Source organism: Falco rusticolus, chromosome 6, assembly GCF_015220075.1.
Source record: "Falco rusticolus isolate bFalRus1 chromosome 6, bFalRus1.pri, whole genome shotgun sequence".
In the NCBI taxonomy this organism is placed as follows: Eukaryota; Metazoa; Chordata; class Aves; order Falconiformes; family Falconidae; genus Falco; species Falco rusticolus.
Window position 1 is genome coordinate 6,474,151 of NC_051192.1, and position 22,843 is coordinate 6,496,993.

The 22,843-nt window shown below is 37.5% G+C and overlaps 1 protein-coding gene across 6 annotated transcripts in view; it reads left to right on the forward strand.

Moving 5' to 3' along the window:
- Positions 1 to 22,843, forward strand: part of RGS7 (regulator of G protein signaling 7) — a 236,292-nt gene that overhangs the window by 183,358 nt on the left and 30,091 nt on the right. For all 6 annotated transcript variants that reach the window (XM_037392706.1, XM_037392704.1, XM_037392707.1 and 3 more), the window contains exons 7-9: positions 7,946 to 8,010; positions 9,865 to 9,941; positions 10,084 to 10,165. In XM_037392706.1, coding sequence (XP_037248603.1) covers positions 7,946 to 8,010; positions 9,865 to 9,941; positions 10,084 to 10,165 — 224 coding nt within the window. The remainder of the gene's footprint in view (positions 1 to 7,945; positions 8,011 to 9,864; positions 9,942 to 10,083; positions 10,166 to 22,843) is intronic.

The following is a 22,843-nucleotide window of genomic DNA, read 5'->3' on the forward strand; positions in this document are numbered from 1 at the left end:
ATAAAGCCGTGCCATGAAGGCAGTCTTCTAGGAAATTAGAGCACTTGCAGGAAAAACAAAAGGCTTAATTAATTGCTCCTTTTAAAAGTGTGAGCTCCCTGTCTGGATAAGTGCTACCTCTAAACTTCTGTGACAGTTCTACGGACATTTAGGACTCTGTTATCCAGGCTGAGTTACAGTAAAATAAGGAAACCATCTACTTTTGCTATGTGAAAGTTGTCGTCTCATAGCTGTTGTTTGCCAGCATTTTTATGAAAGCAAAAGTCTGTCCTATTTAATTTTTCTTGATAATCAGCTAACAACTCAGTCTGTACAAAGCTCCCTTCCTAATGATACCTTCTTATAGCTTAAGAGTGAAATGACAGACCTCTCTGTGTTCATGTAGAGCCTCTGCTGCTCCGTTCTGAACAGGAGTCATTGCACCTGGCTCATCCGCCTCTGCTCTGCCAAACTTGCCGTCGTGCTAAAGAATATATAGTACACAGAAAGTAATTACAATCATGTATCAAGTTTTTCACATCTTGAAAATTCTCATATTGTTTTCTCTCTAGAGTTTGTTGCCTACTTATTTTACATGCCTAGCTTCAAATCCCTCTATGAACATTTGATTAGTTCAGGAATTTAATCTCTCATTCATCTGGCTGCATCCTTTCCTGTGGAGTAACTGACTAGAAGGAGAAATGCACAGAGGATGCTAAATATTGTTTCTTTGCCCGAATGATCAGGCAAGATTCCCTTGGCAACAGCTTATTAGTAAGCGATTTGTGTTTGAGAAATATTAAGCCCTATTTCTTACCTGAACTCTGCTGGAAAACTGTATGTGCTCAGCATCTCTGGAAGTCAGTCCATAATTATGAGTTAGTAGCTTGGGGCAAAACTGGTAGCAGAGTAGAATTTTCTTTGATATAAATTGTCAGACATGAACTAAAAATATATTTGTTAAAATTTATGCCATGAGAATGAGGAGAAATTTACCAGTGTCGATAGTTTCTGGAGAGCTCTGCAGTTCTGTAATCTTGCATCTTGATGTCCAGTTCCCATTTTTTCAACAGCTGATGCCAGCCAAAGTACATCAGCAATGACTCCTGCAAGCAATCCTCTTAGGTCCTTAACAGAGATCCCTCCTTTAAGGATCTGTCCCAAAGTGCCTCAAATACTGCTGGATCTCTAGGTGTAGTAAGGAGCAGACTCTTTCCACCAGACTCAAGTAATGCACTAAATTGCTGCCAAGACTGCATTGTGGCTCCTTACGTGTGTGCCTTTGCTTTGAGAAACTACATGTACAGAATATATTAACTAAGATCTTGGTGGCAGGACTAAGTGAGAAGACCAGTCTATAAAGGAGAATGGTCCCTGAAGAAAAAGGGCCAGTGCTTGCTAGGCATGAAATTTAATGTGGGCAGAACCGAATCAAATGAGCTGTAGGAAAGAGACTTAGCAGAAAGATGGAAGAGGTGACCTACAAGATTTTTTTCCACTCTGAATTCATATCCCATTATATTTCTCTGCAGAGCTACATAATTCACTCATTAGGAGCTATCTCTGTCATATAAATGATGAAAAGAAAGTCTCACTTCAACAAGCATGTCCCGAATTTTTTTCTGCTTCTTGCTAATTCTGACATTGACAACCACTGCAGCGAGGGCTCTGTAAGCAGGAGGCATTTCCTGAAAACGCTTTCCAGCCAGTTCACCACTTTAGAGTTTTACTTACTTGTAAACTTAGATATACTTACTGATTCTTTTTTTTGTTCCATAAATGTGTAATTTATTTCCGTAATCTGTGGAGCACGGAAAATGTGTTTGGCCAATACATTTGTATGCATGCATATGAAAAGGTAGCTGACCCAAGTACAGGTTTTCTGCAGTAATGTAAAATTTAAAGTAAAGTAAAGCTTTACTTTAAATGCATTGGTAATCTGAATCTAGGTCCCTTATAAACAGAGATAAAATTTCGTGTCAGAATAAGTTCCAAGATTTATAAACATAACTTGTAATTTTCAGAATTGCTTTCAAATTTCTGTGTTGATTTGTGTGTTTCATTACCAGTATGGAAACTGGGACTTTCAGGTCATGAAGGCAGCAGTGACAACAAACGGTGTTTTTCTCTAGTCGTGCACTATCATGCCACTGATAGCCCTCTGTCAGGTGGGCACTGAGTAATTGACCGCTTTGTCAAGTAATGATTACCTTCTGATGCCCTCCCTGTAGCTGATTTTTGCAGTTTAGAAGAAAATTCTTTTCATCCTCCAACATCAGCAGCCTTGCCTTGGATTGCACATGCCCTAAGTAGTTTCTTTGCAAAACCAGTGTATTTGGATTTGTTGTGCCTCCTTTTCTTAGCAGCTTTTTAGCAAGTGCATTTGGGTCCCCCTTAAATCTGAGTGCCTTAAGAGGTGGTAGAAAGCTTTTTTTTTTTTTTTTTTGTGCCAAAGCAGGGTATTAAATTCTTGAATGCAAATTGAGAGCATTATGATAACATCAAGAAGTATAAAATAATTCAATGGATGCAATTTTAAATTAGATTTGACAACAGGATATTTTTCATCTGATCCTATAGTTCATGTAGTAGTGACGACTCTTTCATACCTCTTTTGGTTAGCCTGCAGGATTTTCCCAAGCCAACATCATCTGGGGACTTTTGTGTGTTGAAGATGAATTTGCCTTTTTCTAATTCTTGAGCTCTCTGATAGTTTGAGATTTGGTTTCGTTCTTGCCCTTGGCTTATGTTAGAAAGACCTCTACCCATCTAAATCTATAATAAAATTGCATTCCTTAAATGTTATAGAAACAGTGTGATCAAAGAATATAAAGTAGAGAAAGGGAAGAGTGTTTCAGGAGTTACATTTTTGACCATTTGGCAATTTAGTGCACACAAGCAATTATGGTCTTCCTTCTAACTTAATAGTATTAGCTTATACTAAAGAACATAGGCTTTTTTATAGGTACACAAGACTGATGGGTGACCCATTTGATCGCCTAAAAGTTGTTATCTTTTTGTTAAGACTAAGTGAAACTCAATAGCTGTTGCAAAGAGAAAAAAAATATATTTTTTTTATTGAATAAAAGCAGAGGTGACCTGGAGAAAGTATAAACAGCCCTAGAAATCCCACTGATTAAATGAGATCGTTGATTTCATTTTCTCCATCCTGCAGTCATGTTCTGTGCCGATTGTCCTGTAATTCTCCATCTGATGCTGGCACTCGCATACGGAGAGAGAACTTCTGCCTGCCCACAGGGCACTTTGAAACCCTCAGACCTTGCAATACATTTTATTTTCTTTGCTCTTTAAATACTGACTAAGCATGTACACACTGACTCTGAAACAAGAATTTTGACTCACAGAGAGTATGAAGTGAATCTGGCCTCAGCGGAGATAATGAGTGTTCCCTGAAAGTTAACGCCCACCATCGGGGCTGAATCAAGCTGTAACACCACTGGCACTGGGACAATTATGTAAGGACTTTAAGTTTGTGTACATGGTGGTGGATGTGTAGGTGGTGTTATCCATGAGCTTCAGAGGCCCAGTTGTACTTGCACTGAATTTAGCTGAGGCTTTTTCTCTGCTGTAGTGAGAGGGAGGGTTTAGCCTCTGTTTCGCAACAAGCTTAAATTCCTCAGTTTAACTTTTGGGTGAAAGCTCTGGATTTTTTTCAGTAAGTGTGTGTAATATAATGTGGACTCAGTCCAGGTTCTTGATTCTAGAGTGAAACCTGTCATTATAGCTATGATCTCATTTAAAGAAAAAAAATCTAAAGAGGTTTCTTAGGACCTTTCAGGTACAAATAAACAGTCAAGAATGAGATACCAAGGTAGCTAACTGTGAAAATGGGTTATTAACAGTTTAAAAACTTGCAAGAGGGAAAGCCCAGGCACCTTTTTCATGCAGCTCTCTCTAGAACACTCTGCAATCTGACTTTAAGTCTCATGTTGCTCATGTTTTTGAATGCCTGAATAGAATTTTCAACAGCGAGTAGTCTGTATTTATTGCACAGCTACCAAAGTGTGTTTTAGGACTGGTTTGTGGTTCAAATGCCCATTTATAAACATCAGTGGCTGTCTTTCATTATGAAATATTGCGAATTAATATTGCCTTTAAAATTTTTGGCAAATCTGTTTTCTCATGATAATCTATCACTTCTAAAGCACAAGTTATAGCATCTAATATATAATTCAGTTTAGTGGAGGCAATTATGTTGATTGCAAAATCCATCAGAATACACTGGCTCTAAAAATAAGAGTGTATGTGGCAGTCCATATTTAGCAAATTGAGGTTATTAATCAGACCCTGTTCCTTGCATATAATTCATCCATACGTTAAGCATTTTTCAGCACCCTTGTCAGGGAGTGGCAAGAGCAGGCAGCTCTGCAAGGGAAGGTAAGCAAGAACCGAGGGTGGCAATAGTGCAGGTGGGAGCAATGTTCTCTCTGACAAAGTCTCAAGTGATCAGGGAGGTCCAAGGTCCAGCCAAGAAGCCAGAGCAGAGTCAGTAGGTCACAGGGCTGGTTAGAGGCATGTCTACAATGTAGCTCAAGCTGGGGCCAGGCAAAGTAGCTGGGCTTAAGCGCAGCTCCTGGGCACAGGGAGCCTCAGCACGGACCTGGATGGGCTGCTCAGGGCAATTGGTGGACTGAGGACCCTGACCAGGACCTTTGCGGGGCAGATAATTAGAGAAGTATACAGAAAAATAGAGGAGTTTAGCTGGAGACCCTTCCTGCAGATTGTACTTCTGTTTGAAGCTGTAAGATCACTGGCAACTTGTACAAACCACAGGATTAGAAAAGCAGACACTGTTGTTCTCTGAAATGCTGAGGGTCATCACTCTGCTTGGAGAGGGAAAGTGACTGACACCATCCCCACGTGCTCAAGGTCAGGTTACTGGACACACAGTTACTTCACATGTGTTTTGGTGCAGAAAGGAGCAGTACCTGCGAAAGATGGAAATATCCATGTTTCATATCTTATTGCTTTACAAGCCAGAAGAACAAAATCCTCATTTCTCTGTCTTCAAACTTTCTGGCTGGAAATGAGAGTGACGTTCACATTTTTCTTGCTTTCCAATGTGCTAGTGAATTTTGTTACAGACAAGCCAAAGAATACGATAATGAGAGCGTGAACTGGTGAACTCAAATTTCTGAGCTGATGCCAGCTTCTCGTGTGACTATGAGCAGACTTAAACAGATCCTCAGACATGCATTTCTATAAGGATGTAATTGTTAGCATGTAGCAATGGCAGTAAATTGAGTCAAAGAGTAGGAATGCCCTGGAGGACTACTTTCTTCTACACTAGTGGATATGTTGTATTTCCCAAATAACTAAATCTTAATTGAGCATATACTGCCTTACCCGCACTGGCACATAAAACCATTTCTGACTTAAAGAATCCAAGCCACGGGTGTTAAAAACTTTAAGCTCCTGAAGGGGAGAGTATCCAGAGAAAAAAGTTTTGGGGGATGAACATGATTTTTTGAGTCTTGTCTAAGATATGCTCATAATGAAAAACAAATTTGCTATGGAGTTGGAGCAAAAAAGGCCATTAAAAAAAACCCTGCAGGGAAAATACTGTAGTCCAGTCACCCAGTGAAGACAAGACTGTTCTTAGACCCAGTATCAGATTAATAGTGTGGCAAACTAATTCCTCTTGCCTGCTTCTGGTGACCTGGTTGTTGTTTTGCCACTGTTGAGAACTTTGTGATCTGACGATGTTTTTTTGTTAAAATTGATCCTGACGGAAACATGGACAGTCAGCCACCTCTGCAGCAACATTTTTTGTTGGAGATAGCAGGAGATGCTAATCACAAAATATACCCCCAATGGGACTCAAGGAAGTGCTATGCTAACTAAAGGTGCCTATACAGGGACCATGAGAATGTGGTTTACAACAGCTTAAACAAGTGCAGAGAACAGGGAGTTTGTTTTGTTTCTGTTCAGATGGTATTAGAGTGGTTGGATTACACAAAATTTGACCCCTGGAGTTCTCAGAACTGTCTGCACATTTCTATTAAATATGTATTTTATTGAATATGTATTTAATTCATAAACATGAATTTTAAAATTAATATTTTAAAGGGGTTTAAGGATTATTTTTTTCTTGTTCAATGAAATAACTGATTGTGAAGGACAAGAGAGGAAAATGTTTAACTGTAAAAGAAGCTAAATAACAAAGACCATCTCTCTCCTCAGTATTGTCTTACCACTGTACTGATTGTGGATGCAACCTAGGTACAAAGGGTCCAGAATTCATCCCTTCATCTTTTTGTGACATTTCAGCATGCATGCCAATGCATTAGTGTAAGTGTATATTAATATTAAAATGCATAGAAACGGAGGCTATAGAAACTGTTTGTCTCTATGCTTGGTTTGTGATGTGGATTTGTATCTGTATTTATAGATTTTGTAGACACAGAAATTGCATTGGAACCAGAGAGGATATGGGAGTGCAGGGAATAGAGAAAGTGGCTGCTTATGGGGGTGGAAAGTGAAAAAGTATGAAAGAACACAGACCATATCACACACAAAAAAAAAGGCGGGAAGGGGAGGGGGGGGAGATGACAAAAACTGCATTAACATGTAACTTCATTTTACATCAAGTAACAACTGTAACTGCAGCTGGAGTTATTAGAAGTGCTTGTCATCAGTTCCACTGAAAGAGCATCCACTGGAGTGGGTTTGCATACGTTTGCAGGTGACTTGTCAGAAATAAATGTTTCCATGGAGTCGTAAAACATAATTGGTTTGACTACCTTAAAAATCAAAGCTATATATAAGATGAGCACTTCCCTCTTCCTAGGGATTTCAACAGTTTAGCTCCTCTGTGAAGTTATTCCTCTCTGCTCCTGTAGTTGACCAACTGGCAGTCAGGAAGCAGGAACAGTAAACCACAGCCAGTAAATGTGGGTGTTTTCGCTGATCATAAAAACCATGCATAAGTTAAGGTTTTCTTACCTACACTGATCAAAAGATTACTGTATCTCACACATAAGAAAGTGCTCTGAAGTAATGAAGTGGGTAAATATTGCACAATAAGGAATTGTGCCGCACTCATTCTCTTGCTGGTGGAGGAAGCTGCACGATATTCAGAGTTGATGTGAAGTATTTGTTGCTAAATAAAGTCTAATGGAAATGTATGTTGTTCAAGTGTAACGGAGTGCATAAAGAATTCAGGAGCGAGCAACGTGATGCAAGCCCCTGTGCTGTTTATGTAGTCTTTGAGTTTCATTTTCCTCCCTGTGTCCTTTCAGTATTTAGCTGTCAGTATTCTACTTTATTAAGATTCTCCTCTGTTTGAATGAGGTGGAGGCAGAACAGCTCTGCTGAAGGATTTTGGATCCAGAAAAAAATGAAAGAATGTTTTTCCCATTATATCTAATACATGATAGATTTTTTTTCATTTTTAGCCTCTTGTTTTCTGTTTTAAATATTGGTTATAGCAGACTAATCTGTATAAGACTTGAATTTTATCTAGATTTAATTTTTAGCTAAAATCTTCTTAGACTGACATTTTGTGATTTCTAAATATAGAGTAAAAATACATAAAACCATGTATATGCATTCTTAAAAACCTATTTGAGTAATATAGCAGCAGCTCCTGATAAAACTCTTATGCATTTTGAGTTATACTCACAGTTTCAAAAATGTTTTTGCCATTTTTTCTTTAATGTGCTAGTTGCCTGGCAGTTAAAGCACTTCACCCAAGTATCTCATACATTTTGTATATGATGTCTTGCATAAAGCAGATTTTATAATTATTTAATGAATCTCTGTATCTGACCCATCATTTTAGTTACAATGCTGTTAGCATTGACCCTGTATTTAAAGACTTTTAGAACAGGGGGAGAAATCAAACCAGAAAAAGCTAGCAGTAAAACAGACATGAAGTCTCTATATTTCTGGTCTGCTGTGTTTGTGAGATAGTATCAAATTCTGTTATTTTATTCTGTTCCAGCCGTTTACCTCTGCAAGCGGACAATGCAAAACAAAGCAAGGCTAGAGCTAGCAGACTATGAAGCTGTAAGTACATGGGGAAGGGCAAATTTCTCCGCTGGGTCTAATGAGCATGTGAAATAATGTTAAGTATGAGAACTGCAGGCATAATGTGTGAAAATTTATTAGTTATCCTCTTTTGCCAGCATGTGGGTATGAGAGTGCTCAACGGTCATACGCGCTGTTTGAGAGACTGTAGTGAAGACTAACTGGGCAAAAGTTGAGATTTTGGTCCATCTCCAATCTTACCCTGCTCAGATCACCGTGCCAGGATCAGAAATAACCATTCACAAATCCCAGATACACCACAAGTGTTTGAAAGCATTTTTACTCTACGCCGTGTAAGGTTTGAATGAAGGATATCTGGCAGTGTTTTCAAAAGCACTTGGTAGCTGCAGAAATATAAATCTCATTCTTTAAAGTGATGCTGGTGCTTGAGCCTTTATCCCATCAGTTAGGCAAGAGGCAAAGAACAGGCTAGAGGCATTTACCACTGCTTGAAAGTTGGGCTGTGCCCCAGGCAAGGTGAGATAATTGGGGCCAAGAAGAGCCAGAAAAAGTTTGATCAGTTGATGAGGACAACACTCGCTAAGGAGAGAGAAGTCTTGAATTCCATCCCTATCCCCCCCAAAAAATTCATGAATTTTTCAGGAAAATGTCACCATAAAATTGATGACCCACGCCGGCTCTGTGCTGCAAGCTGTCCAGCGGCACTGCCGTGACATGATAGCAGGCTGGTCAGCAAGGCTTCTCAACATGCCAAGCGCTCCAGCCGCAGCACCATGCTGACACACTTTATTGCTTCTTCTGGCACAGGCTTGCTTTTCAGTGTACTGCACTGTGGGGTATGCATAATTTTATACTTACATGCCTTAGAAAATTCACCTCCAGTATACAATACACAAGAGCCTTTACTGGTATTGACAAGATCTCCAGAAAGCCTGCTCTTCACTCCCTGCAGTCTTTATTTTCAGTAACTATGTCTCAGAGATATATTTGCAATGCATACAAATACAGTTAAAGCAACTTTTGTTAGGGAGTTTACAGACAATTTTTCACTTAGTAAAAGCAGTGCATGAAGGTAACAGGGGTCATTTTGGAGGAAGATAAAAGCCTCAGCCTTCTCCGTGTTAACAGACTGCATACTGCTGCCATTTAAGCTGGGGGGAGATTGGAAAAGCTCTGTTACAGACAGTGAAGCTGTTCCGGCATCACTGGAGGAAAGAATTTTGCTAAGATGTTACAAATCTTCCTCCTATTGTTAGTAGGCTGTAGGATATACACAATTCCTGCACAGTGGTGAAGAACTATAGTCTGCATTTTTGTAAAATGAGGATAGATGTGGTGCTTTGGCAAGATTCCTATACTGCCAAAATACTGATAGCTTCTTATTATTTTATTCCAAATAAATTGATAGGCAGCCCACACTGTTCAATGTAAACTGTTTGTATAGATGACTGGTGGGAATTACCATGTGGATCATCCAGTATGGGAAGTAATGCTCTTCTCTTTCAGTATTAGGTACTTTCAAAACAAGAATGTTTCTTTGTATTGTTGCAAAATTACTCAGCCAGCACCCAGTATATAAAGATGCTTCAGCAATCACATGTTCTGCTGAAAGCTGCATCCAGCCTTGTCATCAGAGTTTCAAAACTGAAATAATCAGGGTGTTCAAAAGTAGGTAGACCTAGTATTCCAACCCCTATGGTGTCAAGGAAAGACTTTATATCAGATAGGGAAGGTACATTTACACGGGCACAGATATGACTTGTATTACATCTTGGGGGAGGTGGGTGAGGGGAGGAAGGAAAGATAAACTAAAATCTATTAAGTAGTAAATAGCTTACAACCTAACCCACTAAAATTGTAATGTATTTTCAGGAGAGTTTGGCCAGGCTACAGCGAGCATTTGCTCGGAAATGGGAGTTTATTTTTATGCAAGCTGAAGCACAAGCAAAGTAAGTTCCTTTGAAGAGGAAGAGTTTTGGGTTTGTGTGTTTGGTGAAGGGAGAAGGGGAGGGAAAACTGATTGGACCCTTCTTATGTTTCAAATTACTGTCATTAACACTGTTTCTTTTAAATATCCTGTAACATTGACAGAGTTGACAAGAAGAGAGACAAGATAGAGAGGAAGATTCTTGACAGCCAGGAGCGAGCATTCTGGGATGTGCACCGGCCGGTGGTGAGTGCCGGTGGGGCTGCTCTACCTGTGAGCAGGACCACTGATGGACATCAGCTTCTGGGGAGCACTGGGGTAGCCTGGGAGTCAGTAAAAGGACTGAAGGTCTGGGGCCCACCTCCCTTTTTGCAGGATCTAGAGTTTATATCAAATTACTATTGAAGACTGCAGATATGTGTACTCTGAGTTTAGGGTTTTCAGGGAATAGATTTGTGGTTTCTGATTTCTTCAGTCAGAAGATACCTGTCTTTGGCTATGACCAGCTCAAATGTTTCCCATGGTATGAGTCACACAACCAAAATTATCAGCATAGCTAAAAATACTTTTAAATAAATCTGACTTTTTTAAAAAATCTGGGGTTTTTTGCTTTCTAAGTCTTTCAGCTTCACTCTGGTCACATTTCCAAGCTATTTTTAATGTACATAAAAGTTAAATATTGTTAGCTTTGAGCTGTGGGAGTCATACACTGTCAAAAAGATTTGTCTGAGTCCCTTGTCAAAGTCCATCTGAAACAAAATTTAAAAAAAGAATGTAGATAATCAACTATCTTTGAGATCTCAAGCATTGTGAAAGAATGTCAAACAACACAAGACTTCCAGTTAAACTGTAAGAACTCAATAATCACATTTTTATGCTTTAATACAGAATTATATGTTTCCCTTACTTAGAATTAAACTTCCATTTTCTGTGTACAGAGTTTGGTACCATTACCAATGAAACCAAACCTGGGCTATATCTTCCACTGTGACACTGGGAAAAGGGACTTAACTAATTCTAATTCTGGGGAAGTTAGGTGATTATACCAGTAGAAGTGAATACAGTGAGAAAATTTCAGATAAAAAATAATAAACTTGGACATGGTCAGCTTTCATTGTGACTGTGGAATTGAAAAAGTGGTAGAAGAAATTGATTTTTAGGTAAGATTTAGAACACCAGGTAGAGAAAATATTTTGAAGTGAAAGAGTCAAACCACAGGCATTAGATGCAAGAAGACATTATTGTTTCGTCACTGCCATAAAGTAGGGAAGGAGGACAGAATACAATCTGCCATCTGAGGTTGATGGGAGATACATATAGAATAGACACAGCAAGTTTCTGTGAGAACTTATGAGAACTTTGAAAGTGCAGACAGCTTTTATATTCACTGCAGAAATGGATCTAAGGGTTTTGAATCTGGGAAAGAGATGCTATTTCCAGTTTGGAAGAGAAGACGAATTGTTAAAGTTTCAAGTTAAGATATAGGCAGACAATAAAGAGAGAATCAAAGGGACCAGAACAAGAGGAAATTGAATCTGATTAAGAGCTTTGGCTGAACTGTGGGTAAATCTGCCTGGTCCAGCAGATGTTTTTAATCTGGCTGTAGACATACCTAGGAAATAACAGAGGCAAAAGACTGGCTTACAGTCAGCAATGTAGGCTCCTGATTTTAGGAGATATAAATAGAAGAATGGAGAGGTTGCTACTTTGCTTAACCAGCTCCTCTCACTAGTTACTGAAATACTAATTTTGAAAACATTGTTTTGAATTTACTGTCACAGTATAAGCCAGAAGCTTCTATGAAAAAGAATAAAAAAACAGAAGAGGAACACACTGAAAAGAGAAAGGTGATGCTAGAGCTAATTGCAATTTCTAATGGCTTTTCAAGACCCCCAAAAGTCCACCAAAAGCTCACAGAAATGTTGCTGTAACCGTCTAATTTTGAAAAATTCAGTAATGTTTGGATAAGAACCTGGGGTTAATGCTTATTTTTATTTACACGTTTTCATCTTTTGATAAAAATTCAGATGCGAGGAGTGATGACTATATTGTAGAAAATTCACACCAGTTTAATTTTTTGGCTTTTAAAAATGAATTTTGAGAACCAAATATGTCATTATTTGTTTGGGGCTTTTTTGTTTAGGTGAGTAAATAAGTGGTTTTCAGGGGCTTTTTGCAGCTGTCCTGGTCTGTAATTGCTTTATTTCTTACCTACCTGACTACGGTACTGGTACCAAACCTTTAGATATAGAATATAATCTATGAATGTTACATCTGCATTTTATTTCAAAAAAAAAAAGAGATACTTTAGGCTGATGAAAGGGATAGAAGAGGAAAGCAAGCCGTCAGCCAAAAGGACAGTGCAGCAGTGCACTACAGGAGTGGGAGACGTGAAAAAAGAACAACTATATGACAGTGAAAGCAGGAAAGTGTAGCTGCAGAAAAAGAGCATGATTTGGGTATCAGATTTGTCACTGTGACTGATAAGTTTAAAGGAAATGGATCAAGGTTTGATGTATAAAACGCATTTGCCTCAAAAAGCAACTTTGGGTCCCAAGTCAAAGTCAATCTGCAGGTGGTTACAGAGGCCCTAGAAGACTGATGCCATAGTCTGAGGACAGACAAATGCTTGAAGTTATCAAGGCTGTTACTTCTGATCAGTTGGCTGGCTAGTGCCCAGAATTTTTCCTAGGTTTTCAGACTGAGATGATGCTGGGAGATGAGCTAGAGAAAGTAGATTTGGAGAGGATTTTTTTTTTTTTCAAATTATCGCCTGTTCTTCACTTCTTTTGAGAGACAGTTAAGAGAACAGTTTAGATAGCTCACTTATCAGTTTCCATTCCAATATTTATTTAATTCCAGGTTCACTACGTATTTTATTTTTTATTTTGGTGTGTGCTTTAGTGTAATGTGGAATGTAATCTCTGTAATTTCTGTGATTTCCAGTTGCTGCTTTATGCAGAAAGACCTTAGCTTACAGCTAGAAAGAGCATGACTGAGCTTCAACTCTAGGTATGGCAGCCTGCAGAGACATTCCTGCACAACTTTAAATCTTACCAGTTCAGATACCAGTCACAACGAAAGCATGGAAATGTGTGACAGGGACAGCTGGATGAAATCCCTTGAGATCCTGAGCAGCAGATCTAAGTCCATGCCATTATTTCTAAGGTAGAGGCAGTACCTAACACAGGTCTGAGATTAGTATTATTCACATACAGTGACACATTTCTCTTTTTTATGGCAGAGCAAACGTATCTTAAAAGTCTTCCTTTTCTTTCTGCCTGCCTAGGAAGTGTATCATTTCCATAATTTTGAAACTTCTATTGATAACAGACTATGGAACCGAGTGAAAATTGGTTAGGAGGATTAGGGTGTTAGTGAAAAACCTGTTACAAATCAAGTTAAATTCAGGAAGTCAGTTCCAAGCAAAATAAATTAAGAAGCTGCTCATATTTGAAAAGAAATGTCATGCTCCTGATTAAAGTCTTCATAAAAGAATTCATAGCTTTCCTGAATTATTATCTCTGTTTAAAACCCATAAACTTACACTTGTTAAAAGGAGACAAACAGATACTAAACCAGTAAAACCATTCTCAAACCCACGTCAAATAGAACAGAAGCAGAGTAGCTGTGGCTTGCTGTAGAAGTAACTCTTTTAGGTAGCAAGCAAGGACAGCTGATGACTTGCAGGTACAAAGGATTCACTTTTCTTCCTGAGATACACATTAATATAATTTAAATGAAATGCATAATAAAGGCCTGTTGGCTACTTGTTGAGGTTCAGATTAAGTAAGATGATAATGGAGGAAGTATCCTTTCCTCCTGAAAGTCATCTGTATAGTTCTTAACTATTATAAGTTGGAAAAAAAATGTTTTATTTTCTCCAATTTCTGCCCTTTGTCATCGGTCAGAATGATGGTTGTACTGCAGTCATATCTAGCAGGGTTGTGTGCAGTTGTTTTTAAAAGGAAGATGGGAAATCCGCAACAGCTAAGATGTGCCAGAAAACCACACTGGTGTGTGTCCCTTTCCAAAATTTAAACTGTGGCTATGGTTTAGGTACCCTGTGATTAATAAAGCATGAGCATGAGTCAAGGTGTTATCCCGTTCTTCCATTGTGCCATTCATAGCTTGTGTAAATCCAGTCTGCAGGACTTCTATTCCCTTTGCTACTACTGGTTTGCTAAATGATGACGATCATCTTGTTTCTCTGTGAAAAAACTGAGTATCACATAGTGATAAGGGTAGACTCAATGATCTTAAAGGTCTTTTCAAACCTAAATGATTCTATGAAAAAGAAACCCAGTATTTGTGTGATTTAATACATTAAGACAAAGTATCCAGGGTGGGTATGTCTTGTAAGGACAGCAGCAACATTAAGGTCAAATGTGGGTTTAAGATAATATACTGATGATGTAAAATTCAGAAATATGTGCAGTTTCTGAGTTTGGGGGTTTCATGCCATTGTTTCCTAGTAGCAAACTAGGAAAACAGTAATCTTTAAATTTTAAAAACTTGTCACTCATCCCACACCTTTTTCTTCTTTCTCTATTTAGTTTGTTGTTTTTTTATTTAAAATTAGATTCTATCTCCATTAATATAATTTTCTCTGTTTATATTTTAAAATTATATTTTACGTGGTCTGAACATGACCCTCAGCATCTGAGCCAGTAGGTAATATTACTGGGTGTCTAGGGTCATGTAACAGATATTTGTGGTTATTTGTTCTAGGTTTTCTTTTCTTTTCCTTCATTGCTTTTGTTTTTAATGACTTTTCCATCCTGTCCTTCAAGATCAGCCTCAAAGACTCGGCAAAAGACTGAATTTAACTTGGCTAAGGTGGTGCAATCCTTCATTTCACACTTTGCGTGCTACAAATCCAAGACTTTTCTGGGCCAGACACTTGTTCAGCCAGAGAACACTTCTGTCTACTTTATCATAATATTTTCAGAAAGTTTTTAAACATCTCCAGGAAATGAATGTGAATCATGCCATCCAACTTCTCTGGTGATATATCCACATACAATGTTCATGTCTTCTTTTTGCACCTGTTTCCCCGTATATCCCTACAAGGGAGTTACCCCTCCAGTAGACAGGGAATGCAGCCAAAGCAGCAACTGTGAGTCTTAGATAATTTCAATTCTGGTAATGAAACAAACCCTTGTATAATGTCTTATTTTCAAAAGATGGTTACAATGTGTATGATCCATGCTCGCATCTGTTTGAGGCAGATATTTATAAACCTTATAGCTAGCCTGCTAAGACCTTGATGGAAGAATTCCTACTCACATTATTTAGCATTTTTATTTAGTCTGATGCTTGAGTAAGGGTGGGACAGATAGGGAAAAAGAAGACAGCTTTCTTGCAACAGTGCAACAAACAAAGTGTTCAGGTTAAAACTGAGGATTATGAAGAGGTCAGAAGTTGTGGAACAGTAGCTGATGACTTGGTAGAAGGTCACAGAAAAATGAAATATCATGGTTTTTAGTTCTAGTAGCAACTAAGAAAATGAGCTGAAGTAGTAAGGATAAGGAGTTTTTTGAATAAGTGCAAGGTTTCTACCTTGATTTTTGTTTCTCTGTGAATTAAATTTGCTGCTTTAATCGAAAACATTCTTTCAAGGATCTTCATATAAGTCCAAAAGCAGATAATCAATTTCTAAACGTCTCCTATATTTGCCATCAACATTTTCAGAGATGTGTGGTTTGACTTCCCTGTTGTCATTTCTTTTCAAGTGAAAAACCTAAATTCTTATGCATGGAATCTGTAAAATAGTAGTTCCCTGCTTTTTGGGATGAAAAAATTTGAAGAAGCAATAACATCTCTGAGTATTTAGCATAGGGGCAACAAACCAGATAAATTTAACATGTTTCCTTAAGCAACAGTGTTGCAAAGATGGGAATCTTCACATACACAATCACATTAATACAGCAGTATTTAAAATTCTGTTTGAATAAATACAATGAATCTAATTCCAGTACAATAATTTCTGGTTCTGAAAACCAGCCACTACAAACCTAAAAAAGTCTACTGTAAATTAAGAGTAATTAGAAATTAAGTTAACTTTCAAAAAGAATTAAGCACATAACTTCTATGTGGTAGTATACTCTTTAGTAAGCTTCTAGTTTACTTTCATATGGCCTGTCTCAAAAATTAGATTTCAATAATCTTTTCATATGCATTCGGCATAGTATGTGTTTCTCTGACACACAGATCACTAAAAGATTAAAAAAAAACCAAAACACAATATGATAAAATCCTTTCAAGGTGAAAGTCCGGCTTTGTGCTAAATCTGTCCTTAAACAAGCAAGTATGTGAGAATGTGAGAATCCCTGTAAAGATTCAAGATGCTCTGTCTCCTATGGATTAATTTTATGGTTTAATTTATTAGTATTACATTTCTTGAAAATCTCTCTGTATCTCTTTTTATCCTGTTCCAAGCAGGTCCTTGGTTTGCACAGCCACTGGAATTCTTTGTGTGTCTGATACTACTCAGGGAAAAGATCTGAACTTTGGTTTGAGAAGACAAATAGGTATAAACTGGTACAGTGCAGGTTCCTTTTTTTTGGAAGGATGCTGAAAGTCTTTGAAATTTTAAGTGATCCTAAGTTTCATGCGGAATAAGTTTACGATGCTGCAAACATAATTAAAGCTTGATCAAACTAATTGATTGAATGTTTCTCCTTTGACTGATGGTCTTTGAACCACATTTGTCTTGTCCAAACAAGAGAAACAAATCATAGTTAAACTTTTATCCATTAATTGAACAACTTGTGATGTTTTGATTAAGTACACTGCAGAATAACAATGGAACTACTCTTACTTTGGTAGTAGTCAGTGATCTTCCAAATAAATCCTTGAACAAAGCACGTATTGATTTTACTAATTGGTCCAAATGGCAAGTTTTCTGTCCTTCATATGGAGCTGTCTATAGTGGGTTTAATTTATATTTAAGTGCTTATGCCTTTCTCTGCAGTTTATCAAGAATTCATTATTTCAGCATCAGTATATTTCTAGTGGATGACACAATCAGGTTCATTGCTCATTCATTTCTATTTAAGAAATAAGTCTCAAACTTTATATTATTTGTCTCTGTTCTTTAATAAGTCAAAATGAAATTAGCTAATGAGGACATGTATTGACTATTTAAATTCATTCCATGCTGCCTACATTATTCTCTACTAAAACCTTCAACAGAAGAGAACTCTTAATCCTAACAAAGCTTTTATTAATTCTTACCAATTAAGACAATCCCTTCATTTGAAGGAAGCAGTTCAATAAGATTTGATATTGAACATTCTGTGGCCTGAAATAGCAGTTCAATGAGTGAATAAGAAAAAATAAAAAGCTATATTTACTTAATTAAAGGCCAATAGGTTGTACATCATTATCTGCTGATATAGACAGGTTTTAGCAGTTAAGCTGTGTACAATTTGTTTCCATAATACTACTTGACTGTAGATCACTATATTCAGAGCTATTTGCAGCATATTGTCAGATATATAATTTTTAAAAAATAGATTCATATTAAGGAATACAACCAAATCTGAGGATATTCCATGCAAGTCCAGTTCCAAGTTGTATTCACTTATTTCAGTGTCACACTGAATCCATACATAGTAATTATTTACCCTATCTTGTGGTCCATAAATATAGTATTTAGTAGCATAACACACTTTTTTTTTTTGAGATAAATAATGAAAAGTTTGTAGAAATTGGGAAATTATCTAATGCTTTAGTAGAACAAGCCAATTTTAATAATTCTTCCCTGATTATCTGCCAAATTTATGAGGCATCTGGGAGTGAAATCTGAAATGTGCTGCTGCAGAATTTATACTGAAAACAATCTTGGGGTTTGCTTCCTAATCATTAAATATGATTTATAGGTGTTAATTGGAAGGTATAGCTGTACTTCCCAGGTGAGATAATTTCTAACCGAAGAGAGAGTTGATAGGAAAAACTAGAAAAATTGTGAGCTAATTTTACAGAAGTTTGGTATGGAATTCTAGGGAGGTGAAAACTTGATAGAAGCTGTGCACAAAGTCATCATCAGACATGTCCTTATTACAATTTATATATGAAGTTACTATGGCCATAATGGACTGTGATCCAAGTATTTGTCTTTCAGTTTTTGCTTCTTCTTAGAAATGTAATGTGAGTGGGACCGCTGTAAAGGCACTGTAACTTAACAGCAGGTATCAAAAGTACAGTCACAGTGCTTGTATGTCAGTCACACACCTGAATCAAAAAAGCATGTTTCCAAAGAGATAGTTGTGCTAAAAGTAAGTGTGCAGAAGCTGGGAATACGATACTGTTAGAAAAAAAAAAAAAAAAAATAAATGAAGTGTTTATGACACACAGACATACTTTTGGAAATCCAAGTAGAGAGGAGAAAAGTTACATGATAGTGTCTTGATATTTTTGTAAAACTTACAGTGCCACTACAGATATGGAAGAAAATAAATGATCTGACATTATCAATTTCAGCTGTGGTACAAAGACTATTCATTAAGTAGCTAGACAGACCCTGCAGCAGGGTTACTCACCCGAATTACTTCAGAGTTTGTAACTACTGGATTATGCTATGTTTGTGATAGGGCATAAGTTCCAATATTTAAAAAAAAAAACAAAACCATCACTTGTAACCTAATAATTTGACTTACCATAACATTTTTCCTCTTTCTTCAGACATCTGCTAATTTACTGATGATCTTGTGACTAGAGATGTTGTCAAAAAAAGTCCCAGTGCTTACACACTTGATTTCTCAGAATTATTTTCAAAGAACTGTTGAACCGAATGGAAATTGTAATCAAGCCATAGACTTTTGCAGAGGCTAATAACATTCATAATGGTGTGTCAGATTAGTTGCACCTAGCTGATTGTAAATTAAACCCATGATTAAGTGCTTCAGTTGTAAGTAACAATATTTTTTCCCAATCAAAAAGAACTGGTTCCTGTAGCCCAGTCCCTGTAATCACTGATTTGGCTTTACTGCCTTGGGTGGTGTAACAGAAGGGGGTGAGATCCCCTCCAGGAGCTGTACCAATACACATTCCTACATGTTTACAGGTTCTGGCAACTATGGCTGTTGGGTTTATGTTTTCATCACTTAGTTGAGGTCGGTTGATCTAATAGTTATAAAGTGAACACCATTTTAAACAGCTTTCAAATCCTATCAGGCAACCAACGGAATAAAGAGTTTACTGAAATTTATAAAGGGTTGGAAATCTGCAGCCTTCCTTTGACTGGACCTTAAGATAACACCTTGTTTTCCAAATCCTGCTAAAAGAGCTGACCATTTATACTCAGCAATTTGAAATGTTTCTCTGAGACTGTCCATTGCATCAGCAAAATCATTAATAGTGCAGCTCTTCCACTGCAAAGCCTTTTTACTCATTGACCCTGAAGTGTGTAAGATGAGGTAAAACACAAAAATACCCAAATTATCCGTACCTAAACCTCAACCTTTCCTTATAAGCCTTAGTGGGTTCTGTGCACTCAAATAACTTCCATCTCTGGGAAACGAAAAACTGGTGCATTGCAGGAAAATATAGCTGGTGTTTTTCTTTGAAAGCCTCAGTTTTATCCATTACTGACAACTTACTCAATGTAGGATTTTAATGTCTCCTTTGATGCTAGGCTTTGTATGAGAAAATATAAACTTTCCCACATAACCAGAGTCAAACTGGGTATTCCTCCAGCTAATAACTCCTTTGTTTTTTTTCAGCTGAGTACCACTGGGATTTTTTTCGTTGCCTCATTTCTTTTTTATAATCTTTCATGCCCTTATTCTCCCCTTGATTTTTAACTACATGCAGTTCAGCTAGCTACACAAATAAACTAGAATATAAAAGCCACAAACTAAAATGAACGTTGGTATTCTGCTTATCACTTGCAGTCTAATTAGGTTCCTTTCCCTGCTTTAGAAGTGAGTGGTATGAATAGTGACTGTCGAGGGTTAGAAGACTTCTTTCCTGGAAAAATGACAGAAAAATAGCAGAATAGATTGTTGCAGAAGACAACACTAACATTTGACGCTCAGGAAATTTCAAATTTTAAGCTTACTATGTTTGCAATATTCTGATATTGTAAATAATGTAAAAGACAACTTTCAGTCTCTGCCTTGTCTTTAAGTCTGTGTGACTATATCTTTTCCAAGCAGAAGTGAAGATCTGTCATGTTTGTATCCATGTCCATGATTTGAATTCATAGCATTTAAATTTTGAAAGCTTGGAGAAATTGAAATTTAGTATTTTTGCAGTTAAATGTAACAAGTTAGCACAGGCTTGTAAAACAAATAAAAAGATCTATTTCACAGTGTATTGACACTGAAATGCAATGAAATTGTGTAAGATTTTGAATCAATCTGCCTAAATATTTACTGCTTTAATGCACCCTGAATTTCTAAGTGTGTGTATTGAAGTGAGGTAATTATTTTAAATAGCACCTATGTGTTTTTAGCTAAAGAGGCCGTGAAATGACATTTCTGTACATTGTCACCGGGTTTGTTTGTATGGGTTGAGTACACACCACAGGCTGCCAGAGGACAGAGGCAGCAGTAAGGTAGCGAATACGTCTTGTCTTTCCTTTCTGCTGTCCTGGGGAGGGGAAGGCAGGGTGATGAATTTCACACTGCCGTGAATGCTTGATTGGAATGTTCTGTAAAGTGGCTTCTTGAAATTTCAGCCCCTGCAGCTTGTGAAGATCACAGGCTGCACCACAGAAATGTAGGCTGAGAGGGACCTCTGGAGGTCCTGCTCAAAGCAGTGCTAACTTCTGAGTCAAGTAAGATCATCCAGGCCCTTGGTTAAACAAGTGTGGAAAATCACCAAGGATGGAGATTCCACAGCCTCTCCTAAGCAACCTTTCCCTTTTATTATGAAGAATATCTCTTTACGGCAAACTGAAAATTCCTCTACTGCAATTTCTGGCTATTGCCTCCTTGCCCTTTCATGGTGTACCTCTGGAACAGGTCTAGCTCTGCAAGTCTCTTTAGGCAGCAGAAGAGGACAGTTAACTCTCCCCTTTTGCAAGCAGAAAAAAGTGTGTTCGTTCACTGGACTTCTCCTTTTGGAATATATTTCTTGTGTTGTTTGTGTGGCCCCAAACTAGTCTTGGTGTTCCAGATGTACCCTCATGGTGCAGAGTAGAAAGAAAAAAGCACTTTCCTTTGCCTGCTGGCAATGCTGTTGCTAATGCAGCTGGGGATGTGGTTTTTCTGCATTGCTGCAAGGACAGACTGCTGACTCATGTTCAACTTCTCCCTCAGATCATTTTCTACCGAGCAGCAATACAGACAGTTCCCAGCCTATTGCAATGCATGAGCTTATTCCCTCCCACATACACGGGGGTATTTGTCTCAGGTACAAGAATACTTCTGGTTGCTCTGGCTTAAGGTGATTCACTAGGAAATTGCCATATTCTTTAAGAAAGAAAAAAAAAAAAAAAAAGCCAAAACTCTGTGCTGACATTATTATAAAACTGACATCATTATAAACTGTGTACTTTCTGTTGAGGATTTCACACTTAACTAGAATTACAAGTACATGATAGCAAAGAGATTTTTATACAAAAAGGAGTTGATAGCAATTAATTTTGGCTGTGTGGCCAGGCAATAAAGAGGGCCCTTGGAGTTTGACACTTTGTACAGCAGACCAAATATTAGGTATTCTGCACTATTTGGATGGAAATGTGCCACAGCTAAAGCATTCCATTTGATGTAAACAATGATTCCTTCCAAAGAGTTGCTACAGGTATCATAAAATTAATTCACTGTTAGCACTATTACAAGGGCTTAATTAATTAATTCACTGTTGCCACGGTTATTAGGGAAGCATTCTGAATAGCAAGTAGATTTTCTTTTAACTAAACATACTCTCAGGTGGTTGCTGTGTTCAAATGTTGTCTGTAGCCAGATCCAAGCACGTAAGTTCTTGGACCTCCTCTCTTTGCAGAGGAGGCTTCTTCCTCCCACTGTTTCTTGGCAGAATCCTATTATGCAGCCTCCTAGACAGCATCAATAGAAAGTTGTGCTGCTTGGAATTCAGACTAATGTGATTATTTAATAATTGAAGTAGGGATTAAAAAAATCTTCTATATGTGGTGGTTTATATGATTTATCTGCCTCCATTTATCTCAGCAGTGCATTTATCAGGACTGCACTGACATGTCTGTTGCTGTAAATTAATGCAATGACATTTTTACTTTGAGATAAGGGCATGCTAATAGATGGATGAAAAGAGACTAAGTTTCCTTTGAATATATGACAGTTTTCCAACCAGCTATTTAAAAACAGATGAGGCCTAAATTCTACCCTGTTATGATCGTGCTATATGATAATTTCAACAAGGTCACAAGATTTTCCTGTGTATGTGGAGGGGGAATCGTTTTCATACAGAATATTAGTCTTGAAAGAAATAAGCATTTTATTTGCACGTATAGAAGAGGTTTCAAGTCTTCTAGGAAATCTGTTTGAAAACTATTTACAGTATTAGTATGCAAATTATATACTACACACTAAATGGAATCTTGCAGCAGAGTACTCTGACAGGCATCTCGCTATTTGAACTATGGTAGTCCAGTTAAAAAAGCAACACAAAAAGAAAACACAGCTGGATGCAATTGTATCCAAACACATACTTATTATGTTAATGGGGGCATATGAATAAAATGAATTGTTGTCCGGCAAAGGTTTTCCCACAAAGACTCTGAGCAAAATGTTTAAGTAACGCAAGCTTTTGTGTTTAATTGAAAAGATGTTTGATAATTATTCCTAAAAATTGACAGATGAAGTTTGGCAGCACCAGAGAAACAATAAAGCCCATCTCATGTTAAGTATCATTTTAATAAATATTGGTCAGTTGAGACAAAAACATGAACCATGGCCCAGATTACATTAGGTACTTCCAGTGATATAATTTAAT